General features: G+C 34.5%; 1 protein-coding gene across 29 annotated transcripts in view; it reads left to right on the forward strand.

The window, feature by feature from the left end:
• The window catches only part of LOC144978098 (rho family-interacting cell polarization regulator 2-like), a 130,772-nt gene that overhangs the window by 94,803 nt on the left and 9,754 nt on the right, over nucleotides 1-26,215 (forward strand). For 22 of the 29 annotated variants that reach the window (XM_078923707.1, XM_078923698.1, XM_078923685.1 and 19 more), the window contains 12 exons: nucleotides 552-624; nucleotides 12,798-12,851; nucleotides 13,360-13,506; nucleotides 14,137-14,200; nucleotides 15,209-15,378; nucleotides 15,977-16,152; nucleotides 16,635-16,749; nucleotides 17,141-17,750; nucleotides 21,326-21,483; nucleotides 22,346-22,515; nucleotides 23,731-23,944; nucleotides 25,129-25,258. In XM_078923707.1, the coding sequence (XP_078779833.1) occupies nucleotides 552-624; nucleotides 12,798-12,851; nucleotides 13,360-13,506; nucleotides 14,137-14,200; nucleotides 15,209-15,378; nucleotides 15,977-16,152; nucleotides 16,635-16,749; nucleotides 17,141-17,750; nucleotides 21,326-21,483; nucleotides 22,346-22,515; nucleotides 23,731-23,944; nucleotides 25,129-25,258 (2,081 nt within the window). Of the gene's footprint in view, nucleotides 1-551; nucleotides 625-2,131; nucleotides 2,156-7,730; nucleotides 7,755-12,797; nucleotides 12,852-13,359; nucleotides 13,507-14,136; nucleotides 14,201-15,208; nucleotides 15,379-15,976; nucleotides 16,153-16,634; nucleotides 16,750-17,140; nucleotides 17,751-21,325; nucleotides 21,484-22,345; nucleotides 22,516-23,730; nucleotides 23,945-25,128; nucleotides 25,259-26,215 lie in introns of all 29 variants that reach the window. The other 7 variants (XM_078923703.1, XM_078923684.1, XM_078923679.1 and 4 more) reach the window with 2 other exon arrangements.

Here is a 26,215-nt window from a genome sequence, read left to right on the forward strand (position 1 = left end):
ACAACGCCATCTTATTACGATAACAACCACCACCACTCAACATCCCTACCACCGTCACCATCACACACCACTCCCACCACCCACCACCACCACACCACCCCACCACCATCATCACACACCCACCACCATCACCACTCTATCATCATACATCCGTGAGAATCAAGATTCATTTTTCCGTATTGCACACAAGGGGCATATTTACTATTATTTACGATATCTTGAAGCAGGAAATTTCCTCTTTTAAAAAACTCTCACTATTAAAGTATCTGATTACTTTATCTTCCACTTGGCTCAGCGCCTTCAGTCCTTTCCATACACAAAACATGTTAAAAATTGTTGTAAAGGGACTGAGTGTTTTTAATATTTCTAATTGATTTCCCCGCAAACAATGTTGTTTATAATCCTATCATTTTAACCAGTAGTGCGAAAATAGGACATGTCTTACTCCAGTATAATACATACCGCTCCTTCCAATCCGGAAAATTCTACCTTTAAACCCCTACCGACTTGAGACCAATGAATGTCCATGCTCTATATTTTTTTTCTTGCAGGAGTTTTATCCAGGCCACTCATGAAGATATTGCAGACTTGATGTCCGGAGAACCAAGTACTTCAACATCCCAGGTAAGGACGAGCCCCAACTCTTGTGCTGTGTTGTTGAAACTATTATTTGTCATATATACAATAAAAATAACAATATGATAGATATTATGTTATATCGTGTATCTACGAAGGTTGTATTTTGTAATCAGGTAGTTGTGACAATATAATGGTATGGTAGCCCCCAGGAAATCAGATTGTTGCTTTGGTCTTGTTTTGTATGAGAACCTATCAAATACATCATGTTATTATGTTGAAAAGAATCAGACATCTGCTAGGCTTGACATTATATTATGTTGATATTAGGAAGATTGACGCATAACAAGTTAAATGTACTGGATTTTACTATGCGTACATCACTGTGCAGTTTCTTTAAAGAATTGATCTCTCTCTCTCTATCTATCTATCTCTCTCTCTTTTTCTCTCCTCTCTCTCTCCCTCTCTCCCTCCCTCTCTCTCTTTCTCCCTCCCTCTTTATCCCCTCTCTCTTTCTGTCTCTTTCCTATCTTCTCTCCCTCCTTCTCTCTCTCCTCTCCTTCTATCTCTCTCTCTCTCTCCTCTCTCTCTCTCTCTCTCTCTCCTTTTAGCTGTCACTTCCTCTTTCTATCTCTCTTATTTTCTCCCCCCCCCCTCCCCCTCTCTTTCGCTCTCTCTGTCCCTCCTTCTCTCCTCTCTCCCTCTCTGTCTCATATCTGTCTCTCTCTCTCTCTCTCTCTCTCTCTCTCTCTCTCTCTCTCTCTCTCTCTCTCCCCATCTCCTAACTAGATAAGTGGATCAAGACTAAATTCAGAACAATAAGATTGTGGCACTATTTCTTTGCGCCTATTGAGCTAGGCCTAGCTTATTATTAGAAAGTTAACGATTATGTTCCCAACCTACAACGATCGACGAACGACGGGGGAAGAAAACGACGATCTGTGGTAAGACTCCGAGGACAGGTCTTCGTTCTCTTCCGTTGTAGGTTGGGAGCGTAATCGTTAACTTTCTATTATTATCGTCTCTGTGTGTGTGTTCTAGCTTAACTCTAGTAGGAAGCGCTGTATCTGTTTTCAGTCTCTTTCTAGAAAATCCTCGGGATTCACGTATTCTTTGGCTCTTTTCCCAATGTTCTTTCTCGATATGTCTCGTTCTCCTCTCATCTTTTCGCCTTTCGTGTTCTTTAATGTTATCATTAGGTTGTGTTGAATTCGACCTGGATACGAGTAGAGTTTTTTTTTAAAGAAGGATAAAAAAATGAGAGGCTTCAGCCCCTTGGACCACAAGATAATAATTAGAAGGTTGAAGAATGAATAAAATGTAAATATAAGAACATTGTACGGCTTAAAACCTCATAACCAAATGCGTTACCAATAAAACGTTTGTTTTCCCCTAGCCTAGAATATGTAAAATGCTTGAAACAGATAAGGTAAAGAATGAAAAAAAAAAAACACAATACAATGTATTTTATCATTACTCTAGGGAAGATGACACAGATAAGGTAAAGAATGATAAAAAACACAATAGAAAACAGTGTATTTTATCATTACTCTAGGGGAGGATGCTTGAAACAGATAAGGTAAAGAATGATAAAAAACACAATAGAAAACAGTGTATTTTATCATTACTCTAGGGGAGGATGCTTGAAACAGATAAGGTAAAGAATGATAAAAAACACAATAGAATACAATGTATTTTATCATTACTCAAGGGAGGATGCTTGAAACAAATAAGGTAAAGAATGATAAAAAACACAATAGAATACAATGTATTTTATCATAACTCTAAGGGAGGATGACACAGATAAGGTAAAGAATGATAAAAAAAAGACACAATAGAATACAATGTATTTTATCATTACTCTAGGGGAGGATGCTTGAAACAGATAAGGTAAAGAATGATAAAAACACAATAGAATACAATGTATTTTATCATTACTCTAGGGGAGGATGCTTGAAACAGATAAGGTAAAGAATGATAAAAAACACAATAGAAAACAATGTATTTTATCATTACTCTAGGGGAGGATGCTTGAAACAGATAAGGTAAAGAATGATAAAAAACACAATAGAATACAATGTATTTTATCATTACTCTAGGGGAGGATGCTTGAAACAGATAAGGTAAAGAATGATAAAAAACACAATAGAATACAATGTATTTTATCATTACTCTAGGGGAGGATGCTTGAAACAGATAAGGTAAAGATTGATGAAAAACACAATAGAATACAATGTATTTTATCATTACTCTGGGGAGGATGCTTGAAACAGATAAGGTAAAGAATGATAAAAAACACAATAGAATACAATGTATTTTATCATTACTCTAGGGGAGGATGCTTGAAACAGATAAGGTAAAGAATGATAAAAAACACAATAGAATACAATGTATTTTATCATTACTCTAGGGGAGGATGCTTGAAACAGATAAGGTAAAGAATGATAAAAAACACAATAGAATACAATGTATTTATCATTACTCTGGGGAGGATGCTTGAAACAGATAAGGTAAAGAATGATAAAAAACACAATAGAATACAATGTATTTTATCATTACTCTAGGGGAGGATGCTTGAAACAGATAAGGTAAAGAATGATAAAAAACACAATAGAATACAATGTATTTTATCATTACTCTAGGGGAGGATGCTTGAAACAGATAAGGTAAAGAATGATAAAAAACACAATAGAATACAATGTATTTATCATTACTCTGGGGAGGATGCTTGAAACAGATAAGGTAAAGAATGATAAAAAACACAATAGAATACAATGTATTTTATCATTACTCTAGGGGAGGATGCTTGAAACAGATAAGGTAAAGAATGATAAAAAACACAATAGAATACAATGTATTTTATCATTACTCTAGGGGAGGATGCTTGAAACAGATAAGGTAAAGAATGATAAAAAACACAATAGAATACAATGTATTTATCATTACTCAGGGGAGGATGCTTGAAACAGATAAGGTAAAGAATGATAAAAAACACAATAGAATACAATGTATTTTATCATTACTCTAGGGGAGGATGCTTGAAACAGATGAGGTAAAGAATGATAAAAAACACAATAGAATACAAAGTATTTTATCATTACTCTAGGGAGGATGCTTGAAACAGATAAGGTAAAGATGATAAAAAACACAATAGAATACAATGTATTTTATCATTACTCTGGGGAGGATGCTGAAACAGATAAGGTAAAGAATGATAAAAAACACAATAGAATACAATGTATTTTATCATTACTCTAGGGTGGATGCTTGAAACAGATAAGGTAAAGAATGATAAAAAACACAATAGAATACAATGTATTTATCATTACTCTAGGGGAGGATGCTTGAAACAAAATAAGGTAAAGAATGATAAAAAACACAATAGAATACATGTATTTTATCATTACTCTAGAGAGGATGCTTGAAACAGATAAGGTAAAGAATGATAAAAAACACAATAGAAACATGTATTTTATCATTACCTGGGAGAGGATGCTTGAAACAGAATAAGGTAAAGAATGATAAAAACACAATAGAATACAATGTATTATCATTACTCTAGGGGAGGATGCTTGAAACAGATAAGTAAAGAATGATAAAAAACACAATAGAATACAATGTATTTATCATTACTCTGGAGAGGATGCTTGAAACAGATAAGGTAAAGAATGATAAAAAACACAATAGAATACAATGTATTTATCATTACTCTAGGGGAGGATGCTTGAAACAGATAAGGTAAAGAATGATAAAAACACAATAGAATACAATGTATTTATCATTACTCTAGGGGAGGATGCTTGAAACAGATAAGGTAAAGAATGATAAAAAACACAATAGAATACAATGTATTATCATTACTCTGGGGAGGATGCTTGAAACAGATAAGGTAAAGAATGATAAAAAACACATAGAAATCAATGTATTTTCATTACTCTAGGGGAGGATGCTTGAAACAGATAAGGTAAAGAATGATAAAAAACAATAGAATACAATGTATTTATCATTACTCTGGGAGGATGCTTGAAACAGATAAGGTAAAGAATGATAAAAACAATAGAATACAATGTATTTATCATTACTCTGGGAGGATGCTTGAAACAATAAGGTAAAGAATGATAAAAAACACAATAGAATACAATGTATTTTATCATTACTCTGGGAGGATGCTTGAAACAATAAGGTAAAGAATGATAAAACACAATAGAATACAATGTATTTTATCATTACTCTGGGAGGATGCTTGAAACAGATAAGGTAAAGAATGATAAAAAACAAATAGAATACAATGTATTTTATCATTACTCTGGGGAGGATGCTTGAAACAGATAGGTAAGAATGATAAAACACAATAGAATACATGTATTTATCATTACTCTAGGGAGGATGCTTGAAACAGATAAGGTAAAGAATGATAAAAACACAATAGAATACAATGTTTTTATCATTACTCTAGGGGAGGATGCTTGAAACAGATAAGGTAAAGATGATAAAACACAATAGAATACAATGTATTTTTCATTACTCTGGGAGGATGCTTGAACAGATAAGGTAAAGAATGATAAAAAACACAATAGAAAACAATGTATTTATCATTACTCTAGGGGAGGATGCTTGAAACAGATAAGGTAAAGAATGATAAAAAACACAATAGAATACAATGTATTTATCATTACTTAGGGAGGATGCTTGAAACAGATAAGGTAAAGAATGATAAAAAACACAATAGAATACAATGTATTTTATCATTACTCTAGGGGAGGATGCTTGAAACAGATAAGGTAAGAATGATAAAAAACACAATAGAATACAATGTATTTATCATTACTCTGGGGAGGATGCTTGAAACAGATAAGGTAAAGAATGATAAAAAACACAATAGAATACAATGTATTTTATCATTACTCTAGGGGAGGATGCTTGAAACAGATAAGGTAAAGAATGAAAAAACACAATAGAATACAATGTATTTTATCATTACTCTGGGGAGGATGCTTGAAACAGATAAGGTAAAGAATGATAAAAAACACAATAGAATACAATGTATTTATCATTACTCTGGGGGATGCTTGAAACAGATAGGTAAAGAATGATAAAAAACACAATAGAATACAATGTATTTATCATTACTCTGGGGAGGATGCTTGAAACAGATAAGGTAAAGAATGATAAAAACACAATAGAATACAATGTATTTTATCATTACTCTAGGAGGATGCTTGAAACAGATAAGGTAAAGAATGATAAAAAACACAATAGAAAATGTATTTTATCATTACTCTGGGAGGATGCTTGAAACAGATAAGGTAAAGAATGATAAAAACACAATAGAATACAATGTATTTATCATTACTCTAGGGGAGGATGCTTGAAACAGATAAGTAAAGATGATAAAAAACACAATAGAATACAATGTATTTATCATTACTCTGGGAGATGCTTGAAACAGATAAGGTAAAGAATGATAAAAAAAACACAGAATACAATGTATTTATCATTACTCTGGGAGGATGTGAAACAGATAGTAAAGAATGATAAAAAACACATAGAATACAATGTATTTATCATTACTCTGGGAGGATGCTTGAAACAATAGGTAAAGATGATAAAACCAATAGAAACATGTTTTATCATTACTCTAGGGGAGGATGCTTGAAACAGATAAGTAAAGAATGATAAAAAACACATAGAATCAATGTATTTATCATTACTCTAGGGAGGATGCTGAAACGATAAGGTAAAGAATGATAAAAAACACAATAGAAACATGATTATCATATTGGGAGATGCTTGAAAGTAAGGTAAAGAATGATAAAAACACAATAAATACAATGTATTTATCATTACTCTAGGGAGGATGCTTGAAACGATAAGGTAAAGAATGAAAAAACCATAGAATACAATGTATTTTATCATTACCTGAGAGGATGCTTGAACAGATAAGGTAAAGATGATAAAAAACACAATAGAAACATGATTTATCATTACCTGGGGGATGCTGAAACAGAAAGGTAAAGAATGATAAAAAACAAATAGATACAATGTTTATCATTACTCTAGGGGGATGCTTGAAACAGATAAGGTAAAGAATGATAAAAAACACAATAGAATACAATGTATTTATCATTACTCTAGGGGAGATGCTTGAAACGATAGGTAAAGAATGATAAAAAACCAATAGAATACAATGTTTTTATCTTACTCTAGGGAGATGCTTGAAACAGATAAGGTAAAGATGATAAAACACAATAGAATACAATGTATTTTATCATTACTCTGGAGAGGTGCTTGAAACAGATAAGGTAAAGATGATAAAAAACACAATAGAAAACATGTATTTTATCATACTTAGGGGAGGATGCTTGAAAAGATAAGGAAAGAATGATAAAAAACACAAAATACAATGTATTTTATCATTACTCTAGGGAGGATGCTTGAAAAGATAAGTAAAGAATAAAAAACAAATAGAATACAATGATTTTATCATTACTCAGGGAGGATGCTTGAACAGATAAGGTAAGAATGATAAAAACCAATAGAATACAATGTATTTTCATTATCTGGGAGATGCTTGAAACAGATAAGTAAAGAATGATAAAAAACACAATAGAACAGATTTATCATTACTAGGGAGATGCTTGAAAAGATAAGTAAAATGATAAAAACCAATAGTACATGTATTAATATCTAGGAGGTCTTAAACAGATAAGGTAAAGAATGATAAAAAACACAATAGAATACAATGTATTTTATCATTACTCTGGGGAGGATGCTTGAAACAGATAAGGTAAAGAATGATAAAAAACACAATAGAATACAATGTATTTTATCATACTCTGGGGAGGATGCTTGAAACAGATAAGGTAAAGAATGATAAAAAACACAATAGAATACAATGTATTTTATCATTACTCTAGGGGAGGATGCTTGAAACAGATAAGGTAAAGAATGATAAAAAACACAATAGAATACAATGTATTTTATCATTACTCTAGGGGAGGATGCTTGAAACAGATAAGGTAAAGAATGATAAAAAACACCACAATAGAATACAATGTATTTTATCATTACTCTAGGGGAGGATGCTTGAAACAGATAAGGTAAAGAATGATAAAAAACACAATAGAATACAATGTATTTTATCATTACTCTAGGGGAGGATGCTTGAAACAGATAAGGTAAAGAATGATAAAATCATTGCTTTGTCTTTTCTCTCTTGTAGACTGCTCTTTTCTTTTCCACTCACTTCTAAATGGTGGCATTTGCTGATAGTGCATCTATTTGTATGCGTGCAATTTTGGTTCACTCTGTTTGTGTTTTTTTGCTCTTCTTTCTCACTTATTGAATTTCCTGTTGATTTTAAAAACAGAATTCGCCCCCAAGTTTTATTGTTGTTTACACACTGTCGCTTGTTACGTTAATTTCCACGTGACGTGTAGATACACCTTATTGGCAGGTCTGATCACCCAAATTGGTATGGGCCCATTGTTGTTGTTGTCATGGAAATACTGTTCAACCAACGCAATATAGATAGTATGCGCTTGGCTAAGAAACTCACAACATTGCCATCCGAAAGTATAACGGACCAACACACGAAACTGTGTTGTAACCTTGAAGGTTTATAGTCTGGTTAATACAGTTTAGTGACAATTACTCATAAACGCGGATGGCAAAAAAAAAAAAACAATAACAAAGACCGAGTGACGTCAACTTCGAACTATCTATAGATAGTATGCGGATGACGTCACTCAGGCCTTTGTTATTGTTTTTGCCATCCGCGTTTGTGAGTTGTTCTCACTAAACTGTATTAACCAGACTATAAAAGTTCATGATTACACAGAGTTTGTGTGTTGGTCCGTTATACTTCCGGATGGCAATGTTGTGAACTCCTTGGCCAACCGCATTCTATCTATAGCAATATTTCCATCACAACAATGTTCAATGAAGCCCATAGCTGCATTTGGCTATCAGACCTGAAAATAGGTGCACGTAGGTTTATGTGTATATTTTTGTCTTCCTTTCATGTTATTATATTTTTTTTCGTCTCTTCACATCAAGCTGATTGTTCTCTATCAACTAAACCCATTGTGATCACTACTCTGTCGTTCTCTGGGGAAAAAACCCATATTTAAAAATTTGGCCAGAAAACTCGTCCTTCAAATATCGATCGATTTAAATGACCCTCGTCTTAGCAAAAACTTTCAAACCTGGGACTTCGCGAAGTCCCAGGTTTGAAAGTTTTTGCTAAGACGAGGGTCATTTAAATCGATCGATATTTGAAGGACGAGTTTTCTGGCCAAATTTTTAAATTCGGGTATTTCCAGAGCACGACAGTAGGGTGATTGATTGTATTCAATGTGCCTTGAATGTGTCATGATTTGAATTCTAGCATCCAACTGTTACTTGTATTTGTATAGGTCCCTACCCCCCCCCCCTCTCACCCTTCACCCTTTGAACTCTGTGTCAAAATCGTCACTGATTGGTTGTTGTTGTTGTTGTTGTTGTTGTTGTTGTTGTTGTTGTTGTTGTTGTTGTTGTTGTTGTTGTTGTTGTTGTTGTTGTTTTCTTCTCTCTTTATTGACACAATCCATAATCTGTAAACAGAAAATGAAACAGATAAATATTGTTCACGTCTTCAAATGTCGTCCATGCATGGATCGAATGTTTTTGAAGTTTCAACTAATGACACCCACCCCCCCCCCCCCCTTCCCAGCTCCTTCTTCTTCCTTTTCTTTTAAAAAAATGTTTATTATTCTTTTTAAAAACAAAACAAGATTGTTTTGCTTTGTTTTGTTTTTAGTATTTAAAATATGTTGTCTTCATGTGTGTGTGTTTGTGTGTGTGTGTGTGTGTGTGTGTGTGTGTTTTGGTGTCTTTGTCCTTGCTTTCATTTGATTGGTTGATTAATGCCTGAATGAATGAATTGTATTGTATGATGACTGATGACGATGTTTGGCATTGGAACATGAAACGCTTTGACTGTTGTGGCTTGATATACTCGTAGAAAGCCATGCATGCAATGTAGTAATAGTTTTCTATGTTGTTTGTGTGTTTGTTTGTGTGTGTGTGTTTTGTTGTTGGATTATTTTGTTTACTTTTTACTTTTTACTTATTTATTTATTTATTTATTTATTTATTTATTTATTTATTTATTTATTTATTTATTTATTCACTTATTTATTTATTCTTTTATTTATCGTATTTCTTTTTGTCAATTTCTCTCTCTCTCTCTCTCTCTCTCTCTCTCTCTCTCTCTCTCTCTCTCTCTCTCTCTCTCTCTCTCTCTCTCTCTCGTTTGTTTTTCTTTCCTTTTTTCCCTCGAATCTTTTTGCCTGTGAACTCCATGTTGTAGACTTAACTATTTTGTACATAACACCAGATTGATGAGGTGTGCCACATATAGTAGGCTACTACATTTTTCTCAAAATCCTAAACCTCAACCAGTAAACTGCCGGACTCCAGAAAAATACTCGTATTAAAAAAATTTGGCCAGAAAACTCGTCCTTCAAATATCGATCGATTTCAATGACCCCCAACTTGTCAAAAACTCTCAAATCTGGGATTTGACGGAAGACGTCGTGAAGTCCCAGGGTTGAGAGTTTTTTTCTCTCTCCAAGATGAGGGTCATTTAAATCGATCGATATCATTTGAAGGATGAGTTTTCTGGCCAAATATTTAAATATGTGTCATTCTGGAGTAGGGAAGTTAACGAGTTGATATGTGACCTCTCGTCTCAAAACGGTTTTAAGTCGGGATGCTGAAAAGGGAACTTGTAGCCAGAACTATCATGTTTAAGTTGCATTTATATGCTTTATAGAGGAAAAGGAATATCATATTTTACTGTGCTAAATATCAACGTTTCATATTTTTGACCAGTTTAACAATAATTTGACTTTTTAGCATCTGGTCCATCCCGACATGATACCGTTTTGAGACGAAGGGTCACATATTGGAGGTTTCTATCATGTTTATTTCGTGGTGATGATTTCTGGCATTGCAAATGTTTTGATTCTTTGATGCCTGGAATTGAATTCTCCACTGCATGAAGTAGATGTTGTGGAAAGGCATGCTGGTCCCTAACATTGATTTAAATTTTGAACAAACTGATATGATAGACTGGTTGGTCATTTTGATTTATACCAGGCACAGACTTTCAGAAGTCTCAGGTTGAAGCTAATACTCTTCAACAGTCGTAACGTCACTTCCTTCCTAATGACGCAATGTAACTTAGTAACACTGGCTCTAAACTATCGGAACAATGGCGGACGCCCGTATGAAATATTTCCCCGGCGAGCATAAAAGCGTATCCAGAGAAAAAAAAAAAAACAAAAAAAAAAAAAACAAGAACAAATTTAATCATGTTTTGACTTTTACACATTCTGATCACAAGAATAAAAAGTTCTAGCTATCATGAAGAATAAAAAGTAATGATTTTCTTTGTTTAGAACCAAGATGGCCGCCGTTGCCGGGCGGCGTGACATCAGACAACTGAATCCAATTCTCGTCTTGTGGTATGACACTCATTTTTGGATCAGAAGGTCCTGGGTTTCAGCCTTGCTTGGCGCTTAATTGAATCCTTGGAAAAGTCTTTTTTTTTCTCACATTCTCTCACCGTACTCAGGTTTAAAATGAGTACCTGGCCATTAAAAGCGCTGTCTCCGACGGAAAAAAATTGGTCTCGTATTACATGTTATGTGTTGCATTTGGTAAAAGACCCATTGTAAAGCGCTTTGGGCACGTTTAGTGGATAGTGCTCTATATAAAAGCTCAGGTTTTATTTTTTGCTTTCTTTATTTTAAATTTTACAAGTCTGGGACGATTTTCTTTATATCTTTTAATTGTGAAATAAGTGTGTTTCCATTTTCCTGCCTATTTGGATAAAAAGACAATTTTCATTTGCTTTGGTTCGTAGAATCTTTGAAAAAATTTTTTTCTCTCTGTGATTTGGTATTTGGGTCTTCGTCAAGTCTGACAGAAAGCAGTTATGGGATTTTTCTATTGACATAATAACATTATATTGACTTAACACGGCAGATAATTGGGTAAAAACTTCAATGACAACTTGACTTTGAAATGTCAGGTGACAAAGTCACGTGTTTGACACGTGTAAAGGAAAAGGTCAAAGTTCCACGTTGTTGCTTGGGAACCTTTGGTGTTTAGTTTGTTTAGAAATCATTGTTTTTTACCATCAAATTGTTTTATTTTAGATTTATAGATGTTGATCTAAACAAAAATAATAGATGGGATTTGATGTTGTTAGCTGCGAACATTGGAACTGGGGTTTTGTTCTCATTGTTTTTTTTGTTTTTTTTTGGGGGGGGGGGGGGGGGGGGGGGGGGGGGGGGGGGGGGGGGGGTTAAGGGGGAGTAAAACAGCTAGATAGATTGTGCGGCTATGTTGTCTGGTGGTATGACACTCGCTTTCGGATTGGAAGGTCCTGGGTTCGAGCCTCGCGCTCGGCGCATAGTTGAGTCCTTGGAAAAGACTCTTTACTCACATTCTCTCACCGTACTCAGGTGTAAAATGAGTACCTGGCCGTTAACAGCGTTGTCTTTGTCCGAAAAATTGTACTATCGCCTAATAGGCGTCATGTCCCGTCTGTTGCTCATGACCATGGACCCCTTTTAAAGCGCTTAAAGCACATATAGTGGAAATTGCGCTATATAAAAGGTCAATTTTTAAATATTTTTTTTTAGAGAGGCTGTAATTTACAACCGGCCACAGAATGGAATAATTGATTCTTCATATATTCAGTCCTACCTTGGTCAGGGTCATGACCCTAACATACTCTGAATGCTGTTAAAAAATATTTGTCGACCCCCCCCCCCCCCCCCCCCCACCTAAAAAAAAAAAACCAAAACATTTTTTAAATGATGAAAAAGATAAAATTCCCTTTATTCATCCTATGGGGGAAATTTGTCTTTAATGTCTATTCCAAGGGAAGACCGGAATAACCCAGGCGTCAGCCGCAGTGTAGCACTGCAAACTTAACTAGGGTGGGATGACTTGCTCAAGGCCACACATGACAGCGCAGCGGGTGTTCGAACTCGGTAACTTTCGGGTATGAAGCAAAGTCCGTACCACTGAGCCACACAACAACAAAAATGTGTAACAAAACATATGGCAGAAAATGAAAAAATAGTTAATGAATATATTTAATGTTTATTGTGAAATTTAAAGATGTTTCCATTATGTTTTTTTGTTTGTTTTTTCCCCTACAGCAAATCAAAGCAGCAGAGAGATACCTCAAGCGGTTGGAGTTTCACCTTGCCAAAGTGAGTAAAAACATAAATTTGGGGTGGGGGGGGGGGGGGGATTCCATATACTGGCGTCACTTCAATGACTATAAGAAAAATATGATTCGCTTACATGGTGTTAAAATTAAAGTTTCATTTATCAACAAGACTGGACAGGTAGCATTTATAATAAATAGATCGATTTTGCTTCTACAATTTTAGGGTCTTGTATTTTGTTAGGGTTGGGACACACAGGACTTTATTTATTTATTTATTTATTTATTTATTTATTTATTTATTTATTTATTTATTTACTTATATATTTATTTATTTATTTATTCAGTCTTATGGATATATATTTATTTATTTATTTATTTATCGATTTATTTATTTATGTATTCAGTCTTATGTATATTTATTTATTTATTTATTTATAAGTTATATATTTACTTATTTATTAATGGGTGGCGTCCCTGACTTCTCATAGTAGGCAGGGAGGTACTTGTTCTGTCTTTTATCAACTGATAGTTTTCCATTTCCGTTCCAGATCGATGAGCTCCACGACTGCTACATGCTGCACCAACAACTGAGAGAAGGTGCCAGAACCATGGCCAGGGCTTACAATTCCACCAGTACCGTCAGTCGCAAAGACAACATTGCAAGTGTCAAATACGGATACAAGGAATGTTCTCAGGTAGGAAACCTTAACAAGTCATATAAACTAAACAAAATATGAATAGAATAGCTCCAACAGAGAACAAAATACTAAAGACAGAACGTATCGGGCAGGTAGGACACCTTAACTTGTCATAAAAACAAACAAAAAATTGAATATAACAGCTCCAAAAGAGAACAAAATATTAAATACAGAATGTTTCGGGCAGGTACGAAACCTTAAAAAGTCATATAAAAAACAAACAAAAATGTATATAACAGCTCCAAAAGAGAACAAAATACCAAACACAGATCGTTTCGGGTTCAAAACCTTTCCTCAGCCAGCAACAAAAAACAATGAAAACATTACTAAGAAGCCAGATTGACACAACACACTTAATACCATGGCTAAAAGATCACAAATCATTCAATATTTCATACATCTAAGTGACAGATCGTAATGTATTAATGATGTTTTCATTGCTTTTTGTTGATACGCGTTGCTTTTAGTCAGGGACCCTTTGTAAAGCACTTTGAGCACGTTTAGTGGATATTACGCTATATAAAAGCTCAAGTCTTTTAAAATATAAAATGTGATGAAACAATTTTTTCCAATCCATTCATCGTATAATTATTTCATTAGAATATTTTTGTTGATCTTTTTCCACAGACGATGTGTGCCATTGAAGCACAGCTCGAAAACATGCTTGGAACTTTCAGCTGTCGGTTGAAAGGTTAGCACACTAAAGTATTTTCAATTATTTTTTTTTGGATGGGGGATGAGGGGGTTGAAATACAGATCAGAGGGTTATTAAGATAGAAAAATAAAATAAAAGTTTATTATTATTTGGATTTCCTGTACATTTAGCAATAGTGAAGTTTCTATCTCTTAAATAATTATAGATAAGTAATATGTAACCAACTAGCTGGATACAGTATCATGTCAAGGTGACCTGTATGTTGGAAATTGGATTGGGATTTAGAGTTAAAACCACTAGAATCCCAAGATTGTAGCTTTTTACAGTTGATACAAGAATTACATCCAGTGTTGTCAATAAAAAATTAGAATCTCACTCAAAGTTCATAATTTAGACTTAGAATTCAATGTTTTGTGTCTTGTGTCTGCCAATATATTACCATTTTGAGACAGTTTTTTGTGTCTTGTGTCTGCCAATATATTACAGTTTTGAGACAGATTTTTGTGTGTCATGTGCTTGCCAATATATTACCGTTTTGAGACCGTTTTTGTGTGTCTTGTGCTTGCCAATATATTACCGTTTTGAGACCGTTTTTGTGTGTCTTGTGCTTGCCAATATATTACCATTTTGAGACAGTTTTTTGTGTCTTGTGTCTGCCAATATATTACTATTTTGAGACAGTTTTTTGTCTCTTTGTTCTGCCAATATATTACAGTTTTGAGACAGATTTTTGTCTCTTTGTTCTGCCAATATATTACTGTTTTGAGACAGATTTTTGTCTCTTTTGTCTGCCAATATATTACCGTTTGGAGACAGAGTTTTGTGCCTTGTGTCTGCCAATATATTACCGAATTGAGACAGATTTTTGTGTCTTGTGTCTGCCAGTATATTGCCAAATTGAGACAGATTTTTGTGTCTTGTGTCTGCCAATAGGTTGAGACAGATGTTTGTGTCTTGTTGTCTGCCAATATATTACCGGTTGAGACAGTTGGTTTCATAAGATAAGCTGTTTAATACCTGTGTTATTTATCTCCTCCTACACAGGCATTGTTGGATTTGCACGTCTTTGTCCCGGTGACGTCTTCGAGGTCGTCATCAAACATGGAAACCAGAAGTGGAAATCAAAGGGGAGAATAGACAAGAACAACACACAGAGATGGGACTGCCCCGAATTCACATTCAAGTGTTTGGTGGGCGACGTGTTCAGTATCAAGGTAAGAGACCAGCTCCTTCTTATGTATACGCGCTTCTGAGCACTTTTGGTGACAAGGGGTGCTGTAGAAATTACGCATTATTATTATTATTATTATTATTATTATTATTATTATTATTATTATTATTATTATTATTATTATTATTATTATTATTATTATTATTATTATTATTATTATTATTATTATTATTATTATTATTATTATTATTATTATTATTATTATCATTGTTATTAATATTATTATTATTATTATTGTTATTATTATTATTATTATTATTATTATTATTATTATTATTATTATTATTATTATTATTATTATTATTATTATTATTATTATTATTATTATTATCATTGTTATTAATATTATTATTATTATTATTATTATTATTATTATTATTATTATTATTATTATTATTATTATTATTATTATTATTATTATTATTAATATTCTTCTTCTTCTTCTTCTTCTTCTTCTTCTTATTATTATTATTATTATTATTATTATACAACAATTATTATTATTATTATTATTACTTCAAGTCGTATCCTTCACTTGGACAATGTTCCCATGATTTGTTCTTGACCAATCAATCGTGCAGGCATCTGAAGTGCGTGCCTTCAAGACCGTCCTCCTGGGCCAGAAGAACTGTGAGGTGTGCCACTCCCCAAACCCTGAGAGCAGCCACCAGGGCCTCTTCTCATCGCATCCACAACTCATGACTGTCAGTGTCAACCTCAACGGCTCTCTCAAACTCAGCATTGTCATCACGTGGAAGTGAGTCCTTATAAAAAAAAATTAAAATTGAGCTTTTATATAGCGCAATATCCATTAAATGTGCTCAAGGTGCTTTACAAAGGGTCCCTTGGCATAGATAAATTGGGTTTTGCATTTTGGCATTCTATTAAAATTTTAAAAAAATAAAAATTGAGCTTTTATATAGCGCAATATCCACTGAACGTGCTCAAAGCGCTTTACAAGTTGACATTCTATTAAAATCACATGCAAAGGGACTGAGTTCGATCCCATATGCGATCGAGATTTTTTTTCTTTTTCTGATATCCCCGTCCTTCTGTAAGATCTGTCGGAAAGTACTTTGTGATAGACAAGTGTCCTATCAGAAAGGTAGCAAGCAATTGCTATTTATTGTCCGTTTCAAGCTATAGAAACCGGGATTAGCTCTGGGCTATGGCTTTGAAGGATAACTTATAATAATAATCAGCCATGCTATAACATCCATCCGTCTTTCCAATCCACAGCCCCATGGATGCCATGGACGAGTCTGTTGTCTTCTACGAACCGCCATCCCGGCCTCCTGGATCCGTGGCCAAGAGACGGCCCATGTCCGTCATGAATCCGTCTATACCAAACTTTGTAAGTAGCCATGGCTGCTATTATTACATTCACATTTCTCTTCTTCCTTCCAGTGATTCGGGTTCGATCCACCTTAAAATCATCATCATCATTGCCTTTTTCACCTTTTAAAAATTCACCATATATAAACGTTCACGTTTTGTTATGGGACTGCGTGGCTCAGCGGTACGGTCTTTGCTTCGTACCTGAAAGGTACCGAGTTCGACTACCCGCCGCGTTGTGTGGCCTTGAGCAAGTCACCTAGCCTTAGCTCAATTTGCGGCGCTGCACTGCGGCTGACGCCTGGGTTATTCCAGTGTTCCCTTTAAAAAAATTTCCCCTTAGAGATGAATAAAGGGAATTTATTTTTTTATTTTTTTAATTTTAATTTTTTTTTTCTCTTTCTTTTCAGTTTGACTCCAATTCGGACCTGAGTTCGATTCCAGACCGTCGACTGTCGAGTCCCATGCAAGGATTTAGACTCGGCGGTGACGACAGTGGCATATACGGATCAGCCACTTCCCTCCCCTCCCGCAATTTCATGATGATGTCACAGCACGACAACTCCTCCTCCTCCGCCTTCCGCCCACACAGTCTTTCCGCATCCCCCATCACTCACGCGCTCAGCGGTAACCACAGCAACGCCGCTGCACTCACCCCGGAAATGCGACGACTTCACAACGCTTACAACTACCGGCACAGTATGTCACATGACACGCGCAGTGTCCAATCACAGCCCGTACAACCGTCATCATCATCGTCTTTGTCCATGGATAACATCCCTAACACCAACAACGCAAGACCTCACAGTTCTTACATATCGACAGCCGCCTACAATAATGTTGGTACCAATGGTAGTGATGGCGTTGATGGAAGCAGTAATGGCGGTAAGACTGGGGGACCATCGGGTACGTCCAGTGACCAGATCATGTCTTCTTCCGCCAACGTCCACTTAGACCAGAATTCACTGTCTACCTCACCTGTCCAGCCCATTCCAGAAATTTCTCAAGCCATGATTCCAGGTAAAGATAAGGAATAAATTTAGGACTGGGATTTTATATGTGACCAGTCCTTTGAAAACGGTATTATGTTGGGATGAGTCCAAATTTTGATCAAAAGTCCCAAGTTTGAGTTAAGCTGATCGAAGTCAGAAATAAAATGTTGGTCTTTATCAACTCTAAAATACTCTTATTTCTTCTTGGTTTTTATCAACTCCAAAATACTCCATTTCTTCTTTGTTTTTATCTCTCTAAAATACTCCATTTCTTCTTGGTTTTTATCAACTCTAAAATACTCCATTTCTTCTTGGTTTTTATCACTCTAAAATACTCCATTTATTCTTGGTTTTTATCAACTCTAAAATACTCCATTTCTTCTTGGTTTTTATCTCTTTAAATCTAAACTACTCCATTTCTTCTCATCAATGAATTTGATAAACTCACCCCAAGTTTGACCGTTTTTGGTTTGATGCTGGGAGTTGTGCTCTGTCAATGAAAGAGTTTTGAACAAAAACGATAGCTTTAAAAAAGACCAAAATACTAAACACAGGACGATTCGGGCTCAAAATCTTTATTCAGCCAACTAAATTGAAGGGTTTCTTTTACCATCTGGGAGAAGGTTTTGTCAGATTAAATGTAGAACTAACAAGTATAAATCAACGTTCGTTCCATCAGCATTAAAAATGTTGAATATTTCATATGGTACAGCAAAACAAGGATTGATGCGTTGACTGATTGACTGATTAATTTATTTGATGTTAGATTAATTGACCAATTGATAATGATGATAATTTTTGGTGTCGAATTGCCACAATCGTAACAAATTGAAAACGAAATGAATATGTTTATGTTGTGTATATCGCACGCGTGAAAGAAAGAGAGGAAGAGAGAGAGAGAGTTTGTGTGTGAGAGAGAGAAAGTAAGTAGGAGTGAAATTCTGTTCAATGTTATAGTTATCAAAAAATGTTATAACAATGTAACTAAATGACAAATTGCCATATTTATGGACAATAAAGATCTATTATTATTATTATTATTATTATTATTATTATTATTATTATTATTATTATTATTATTATTATTATATTATTATTATTATTATTTATTTCTGAGCCTTTAAGTAGACAGCAGTCTTTCAGAGCCAATCGGCCATGGAGCCGGAGTTTATCCCGGTTTCTATTGCATGAAATGGACAACAGCAATTGCTTGCTATCCTTTGGATAGAACGCTAGCCTATCGCAAAGAACTTTCATCAAATCAAACAGACTCAGCTACCCATTCCGTGCTGGGTGAACAGGGGGGGGGGGAGTCAGAAAAATATCTCGACTGCACCCGGAATCGATCTCAGTCCCTTTGCATGTGAAGCAAGTGCTCTACCAACTGAGCTATCAGGACCCCCGTTTCTGAGCCTTTGCTGTTTTTAAAAAGCTGTTATTCTATTCTGGGTTTTTGTTTTACTAGTGAGTACATTGACTTTGTCCTTGTAAAACCTTATGGGGTCCAGACTCCTCGTTTTGGTAGAGCTCTTGCATGCTTCACAACCAACAGGACTAGTTCCCCCATTGCAGTAGAGGTTTTTGCTCTGTTCACATAGTCAGTGATTGAGCAGATCATTTTGGGTTTTTTTAGACCTGGTGGAAAATACTTTGCTAGTATTGTCCTGTACAAAGTCTGGCAAGCAAGTATAGATAGTATACGCTCGGCCAAGAAACTCAAAACATTGCCATTTGGAAGTATAACGGACCAACACACAAAACTATGAAACAATGAACTTTTATAGTCAGGTTAAAGCAGTTAAGTGAGAATTACTCATAAACGTGGATGGCAAAAACAATAACAAAAATCTGAGTGACGTCAACTTCGTTCTATCTATAAACTTTGGCTCCATGGGCCTTGAAGTGATTTTTTTTTTTGGGTCAACCCCTGACCGTGACCTTGAGGTGATGACAGGCGGTCAGTGAGGCATCTTTGTCTCTTCTTCAGTGAACCCCCAAGCACATTGCTGCTATCGTTCTCTTACTGAAAACGGCTAGGTCTGTTGTTGGAAAAAATTCTGACCGTCCACTAAAGAGTTAAATGAGAAAAGGTTTTCCAATCCTAACCAATTCAACACTGACTGGCCACTAAAGAGTTAAATGAGGAAAGGTTTTCCAATCCTAACCAATTCAACACTGACCGGGCACTAAAGAGTTAAATGAGGAAAGGTTTTCCAATCCTAACCAATTCAACACTGACTGGCCACTAAAGAGTTAAATGAGGAAAGGTTTTCCAATCCTATCCAATTCAACACTGACTGGCCACTAAAGAGTTAAATGAGGAAAGGTTTTCCAATCCTAACCAATTCAACACTGACCGGCAAATAAGGGTTAAATGAGGAAAGGTTTTCCAATCCTATCCAATTCAACACTGACCGGGCACTAAAGGGTTAAATGAGGAAAGGTTTTCCAATCCAGTCTTATCCAAGCCTGTGGCAATTCCAATGTTGGAAATAACGGTGTCGGTGCCAGTGGTTTAACACAATATCTACACTTGTAAAAGCTTGAAACTTCCTAGCTACTCCCAGTAGTCTATGAATTATTTGCAGCTTTGTGTGGCTATGTGGCTGGGAGGAAACAGTCAAATGCATAGTTATTGTTTTGGGAGATGATATTTTTTTCCTTGTAAATCATCTCTCTGGTATGTATTATTATATTTTTTATTTTTAAATGTATAATGTAAGTATTTGAGTGTGTTCCTCTTTGTTGGATTTTGTTCTTGTGTCGGGATGAGACTTATAGGTGATCTCAAACTAAGTACATTGGTGATATGCTCTTGGAATCTACATCTGATCCCTATTTGTTCCCAGTTCCCCTATGTCTTACTTTCTCTTGGATGCTTCAATTGTAATTCTAGAACTTTTTACTATCCCATTTTCTTCTTTTTACTGGCGCTGATATAACCTAAATGTGTTGCAAGCGCCGTAAAACCTTAAAAAAAAACAAAACATTTGTGTGGCTATGTGGTCTTGTGGTATGATACTGGCTTTCAGATCGGAAGGTACTGGGTTCAAGCCTCGCTCGGCGCATAGTTGAGTCCTTGGAGAAGGCTCTTTACTCACATTCTCTCACTGTACTCAGGTGTAAAATGAGTACCTTGCTGTTAACAGTGTTGTCTCTGTCCGAAATAGTTGTAATATCAGGCATCATGTCCCGTACTACATGTTAAATGTTGCTGTTGGCCAGGGACACCTTGTAAAGTGCTTTGAGCATGTTTAGTGGATATTGTGCCATATAAAAGCTCAAAAGTTCCATTTAAGTGATACTAGGCTGCTGGACCATAAAAATTAATAAACAAAACTGAATATAACAGCTTAAAAAAAAAGAACAAAATACCAAACATGGAACGTTTCGGGATCAAAACCCTTCTTCAGCCAACAACAACAACAACAACAAAAAATAAAAGCATAAATACGTTATTTGGTATTTTGTTCCTTTTATTTTTGAAAAGCTGTGATATTCATTTTAGTTTATTACCTTTGAGATGATTTGCAAAGCAGAAATGAATATGAATATAAAATGGCAATAATCCTGTTTTTTTAATTGATTGCTTGTTTGTTTCAGGTGTGATGGTCCAGGGTGAGATGACGCGTCATGATGCCAGTATATCGGTGGAAGAGGCCCTGGGGAGTGTCATGACTACCTTGGAAGATTTCCTGGGCCAGTACCAGGAATTGCAGAAACTAGAGGAGATCCTTCCAGCCATTGAAAAGTTTATCAGAGTAAGTGGAAATGGTTCTGCTTGAAGCTCGAAGAAATAAATAACAATGTGAAATTGAATGTTAGCTTCAATTTCATTATGAAAACAGATAGAATGGACGTTTCGGATTTTCCCTTATCAACAAACAGGATGAATGAAACACTACATATGAATGAGATGATGTAGTAGTGGCGTTGTTAAGATGAATCAGAGTAATAGGAAAGAAAAGAGGGAATCAATGGCTGAGATACACACCCCAGATTATCACAGATCTTAACATTTATAAAAATCATTTTATTAATGATGTTTTTTCTTCTTCTTCTTCTTTTTCTTTTTCTTCTTCTTCTTCTTTTTCTTCTTCTTCTTCTTTCTTCTTCTTCTTCTTCTTCTTCTTCTTCTTCTTCTTCTTCTTCTTCTTCTTCTTCTTCTTCTTCTTCTTCTTCTCTTCTTCTTCTTCTTCTTCTTTTCTTTCTCCTTTCTTCCTCTCTTCTTCTTCTTCTTCTTCTTCTTCTTCTTCTTCTTCTTCTTCTTCTTCTTCTTCTTCTTCTTCTTTCTTCTTTCTTCTTTCTTCTTTCTTCTTTCTTCTTTCTTCTTTCTCCTTCTCCTTCTCCTTCTCCTTCTCCTTCTTCTTCTTCTTATGGAAATCTTACATAGTTGACATAGTTGAGTCCTTGAAGAAGGCTCTTTACTCACATTCTCTCACCATATTCAGGTGTAAAATGAGTACCTGGCCTAACAGGCGTCATGTCCCGTCCTAATTGTTAAATGTTGCTGATGGCCAGGCGCTTTGAGCACGTTTAGTGGATATTGCGCTATATAAAAGCTCAATTTAAGACAAACTAAAAATCCCATAGCATTTGGACTGAGAGTTTGTCCCTCCACAGAGTTCCTCATCCCCGAGTTCCCGTTCGTCCAGTATGAGTGTTTCCATAGACTGTGCTATTGAAGAAGCGTTTGACTTTCTCAACACCGAAGACACGTTGGAGGAAGTAGACGAGGAAGACGAGAACGATGATGAAGATGAAAAGGAGGAAGATAAAGATGCCATTTTCAAGTGAGTTTTATGTTAATGTTAAACAAATTTCCATTTTTTTTGGATGAATAAAGTTTATATTGTTGTTGTTATTATTATTATTATTATTATTATATTATTATTATTATTATTATTATTATTATTTATTATTATTATTATTATTATTATTATTATTATTATTATTATTATTATTATTATTATTATTATTATTATTATTATTATTATTATTATTATTATTATTATTATTATTATTATTATTATTATTATTTTTATTATTATTATTATTATTATAATTATTATTTTTATTATTATTATTATTATTATTATTATTATTATTATTATTATTATTATTATTATTATTATTATTTTTATTATTATTATTATTATTATTATTATTATTATTATTATTATTATTATTATTATTATTATTATTATTATTATAGCTATTATTAAATTTGACATTTAGCATTTTCAGTTTGATATGCTGTGCATCGCTTTTCTGTTCTTTACTTAAGAGAGCCTCTTAGTTTATATTTCAAATCTGCAAACAACTTGAATTGATTTTATCCAATTCAAATACTAGATGACACGTATACACATAGTTTTTTGTCCTTTATGTCCTTGAAAATCGGCTATTTGCGTCCATTGTTTGACCATAGTCCATATTTTATTATGGTTACCTGATCTGTTACAACATTTAAAGAGCGCCTTACAGGTGTCATGTCTTATTCTACATGTTGATTGTTACTGTTGGCTTGGGATTTCTTGTAAAATAATTTGAGTACAATATTGGAATATTGCTCCATTTGAAAAAATCTCAAAATTTTGAATAATGCAATAGCTTGCATCAGAATACTTGTATGTTTCAACCTTACAAGGTGTTTAAATATTTTTATGCGGCTATACGGTCTAGTGGTATGTCACTCGCTTTCGGATTGGAAGGTCCTGGGTTCGAGCCTCGCACTCAGCGCATAGTTGAGTCCTTGGAAAAGGCTCTTTACTCACAGTCTCTCACCATAGTCAGGTATAAAATGAGTACCTGGCCGTTAATAGCGGTGTCGTCCGAAAAATTGTAATATCGCCTAACAGGCGTCATGTTAAATGTTACTGTTGACCAGGGACCCCTTGTAAAGTGCTTTGAGGACATTTAGTGCATATTGCGCTATATAAAGCTCTTTTTTTAAATTTTTTAAACATTTATTATTTTTTTAAAAAACAAATTCTTCTCCATGACAGAAATTCCCAAGTATCCAAGACTATGGACAAGCTAAGTCCAGACTCGACGGCCAAGACAGGTGACTCCGGCATTGAGCTGCTGGCCAAACGATTGCAGGAAGACAATAGGATGGGCTCCAGCACTGGGTCCAGTCCAATCCCTCCCTCAACAGGCAATGAACAAGTGGACACAGCATTGCTCTTCCATCTCAGCTACTGTGATAAACTTTTGGAGGTAAGAGAGGGGGGAAAGGAAATTGGGCTTGCTGTACTGTACAGTCACTCCTTTTTGTTTTTGTGTGTTAAGAATAGTGTAAATGTTGCTGCTCGAAGCTCGAAGAAATAAATAATAACGTGAAGCTGAATGTAAGCTTCAATTTAATTACAAAAACAGATCAAATGAACGTTTCAGGTTTCCCCTTTATCAACAAAACAGGATGATTGAAACACCACAGATGAATGAGATGATCCGAAACGTTCATTTGATCTGTTTTTGTAATGAAATTGAAGCTTACATTCAACTTCACGTTATTATTTATGTGTTAAGAATAGAATGTTATTGATAAAAAATGTCATTTTTTTCTCTCTCTAACTCTTTCTTTTTTAAACAGTTTAATTTTAACGGAGGATGGACTTAAAATAAAAGTTGGTTTTAATTTTTTTAAATTGTATCAGTATCACTTTAAAACAAGGTAATACTTACAATAAGAAAGCTTTACACTCTCAGTATCACACACAAATCTTTTCTATTACATTATCACACAGAAAGATTTACACTTACACTATCACACACAAAGCTTTACTATTACATTTTCACACAGAAAACTTTACAATTACACTATCACACAGAAAGCTTTACACTTACACTATCACACACAAAGCTTTACAATTACACTATCACACAGAAAGCTTTACACTTACACTATCACACAGAAAGCTTTACACTTACACTATCACACACAAAGCTTTACAATTACACTATCACACAGAAAGCTTTACACTTACACTATCACACAGAAAGCTTTACAATTACACTATCACACTGAAAGCTTTACAATCACACTATCACACAGAAAGCTTTACAATCACACTATCACACAGAAAGCTATACAATCACACTATCACATTTCCAAAAGGGTCAAACAGAATTTTTTCTCAAAATATGAAATGTCAGATTGATTTAAACGCACAGGTCAAGGAATCAAAAGATTTGTAGTGCATCTAAATACCATTTATTATCTCGTAGATATTTATAGTTGATATTTTTAATGACATATCTTTTTTTGTTTTTTTTAAAATGTTTTTTATTGTAAAAGTTAATTGTTATAAAATATATAAGATCTTGTCATATGAATTGAATTGTTGCCTTGAAATCAAGTGCTGGTAAAATTTTCTATTGAATTATTTTGTGTCAATCAGAATCTTGGTAACTATGGACCATTAAAGTGCCGTGAGTTCTATGCCCTTGACTTGCTACAGAAACAAGCAGACGTATTGGAGAAACTTCTAGATCTTGCCAAAGCTGGACCAAGCATAGACTTACATGCCGGTATGTCCATTTTCAAAGAATTGGGGATTTTTCCACAGTTGTCATCATGCTCAAGATATTGGACATTATATATAATTGTTCTTACAACAGGCAGATAGACTAAAATAGGGTTCAACAGTCGTGACGTCACTTCCCTCGTAATGACTCGTAGTAACTTAGTAACTGGTTCTAAACTATTGGAACAATGGCGGACGACGTTACGAAATACTTTGACGATCATAAAAGTGTATCCATAGGACCATAGGAGAAAAACATTATAAATCTAATCATGTTTTGACTTTTATACATTCTGATCATAAGTTCTAGCCAGCATGAAAAATAAAAAGTACTGATTTTCTTTGTTTAGAACCGCTCTGCTCGTTGCTTGGTGGATGTGACATCAGACTATTGAATCCTATTTCCTCTTCATGGAGGCCAAGTCATATTCTTTGACTTCTCTATTTGAATGGGAATTTTAGATGGCCTCAGACTGGACACACTCAGATTCCTGATCTTTGGGATATTCTTTATTTCCTTCTCTCTATAAGTTATCTCGTCTTTTCTTTTTCACTCGACATATTATCTGTAAGCTCGACTAGAAAAGTCAAATATTTTGACATATCATATAATGTGTTGCTTTTTTTAAAAAATGATATTGAAATGCTTCAAATGCTCTAAGACACAAAACTAGGAGATTACATATTAGGCATCCATTTTATGGACGAATTGTTTGCGATGACACGAGTCTGATTATTACATCATTGTTGTCGGTGGTGATTGGTTAGTCCATGATTTGTAACCATGTATAAAGCAGGAATTGGAAATAAATTATACACTGGTGGAAAGCATCTTTTATGACTTTCAAATCATGCTTTAACACAAGGAGTGTGATGATGTCTGTAGGGGAATAAAAATAATAATAATAATAATAATAATAATAATAATAATAATAATAATAATAATAATAATAATAATAAT

The sequence above is a fragment of the Berghia stephanieae genome, chromosome 8 (genome assembly GCF_034508935.2).
Source record: "Berghia stephanieae isolate SIO BIC M18660-M18661 chromosome 8, UCSD_Bste_1.3, whole genome shotgun sequence".
In the NCBI taxonomy this organism is placed as follows: Eukaryota; Metazoa; Mollusca; class Gastropoda; order Nudibranchia; family Aeolidiidae; genus Berghia; species Berghia stephanieae.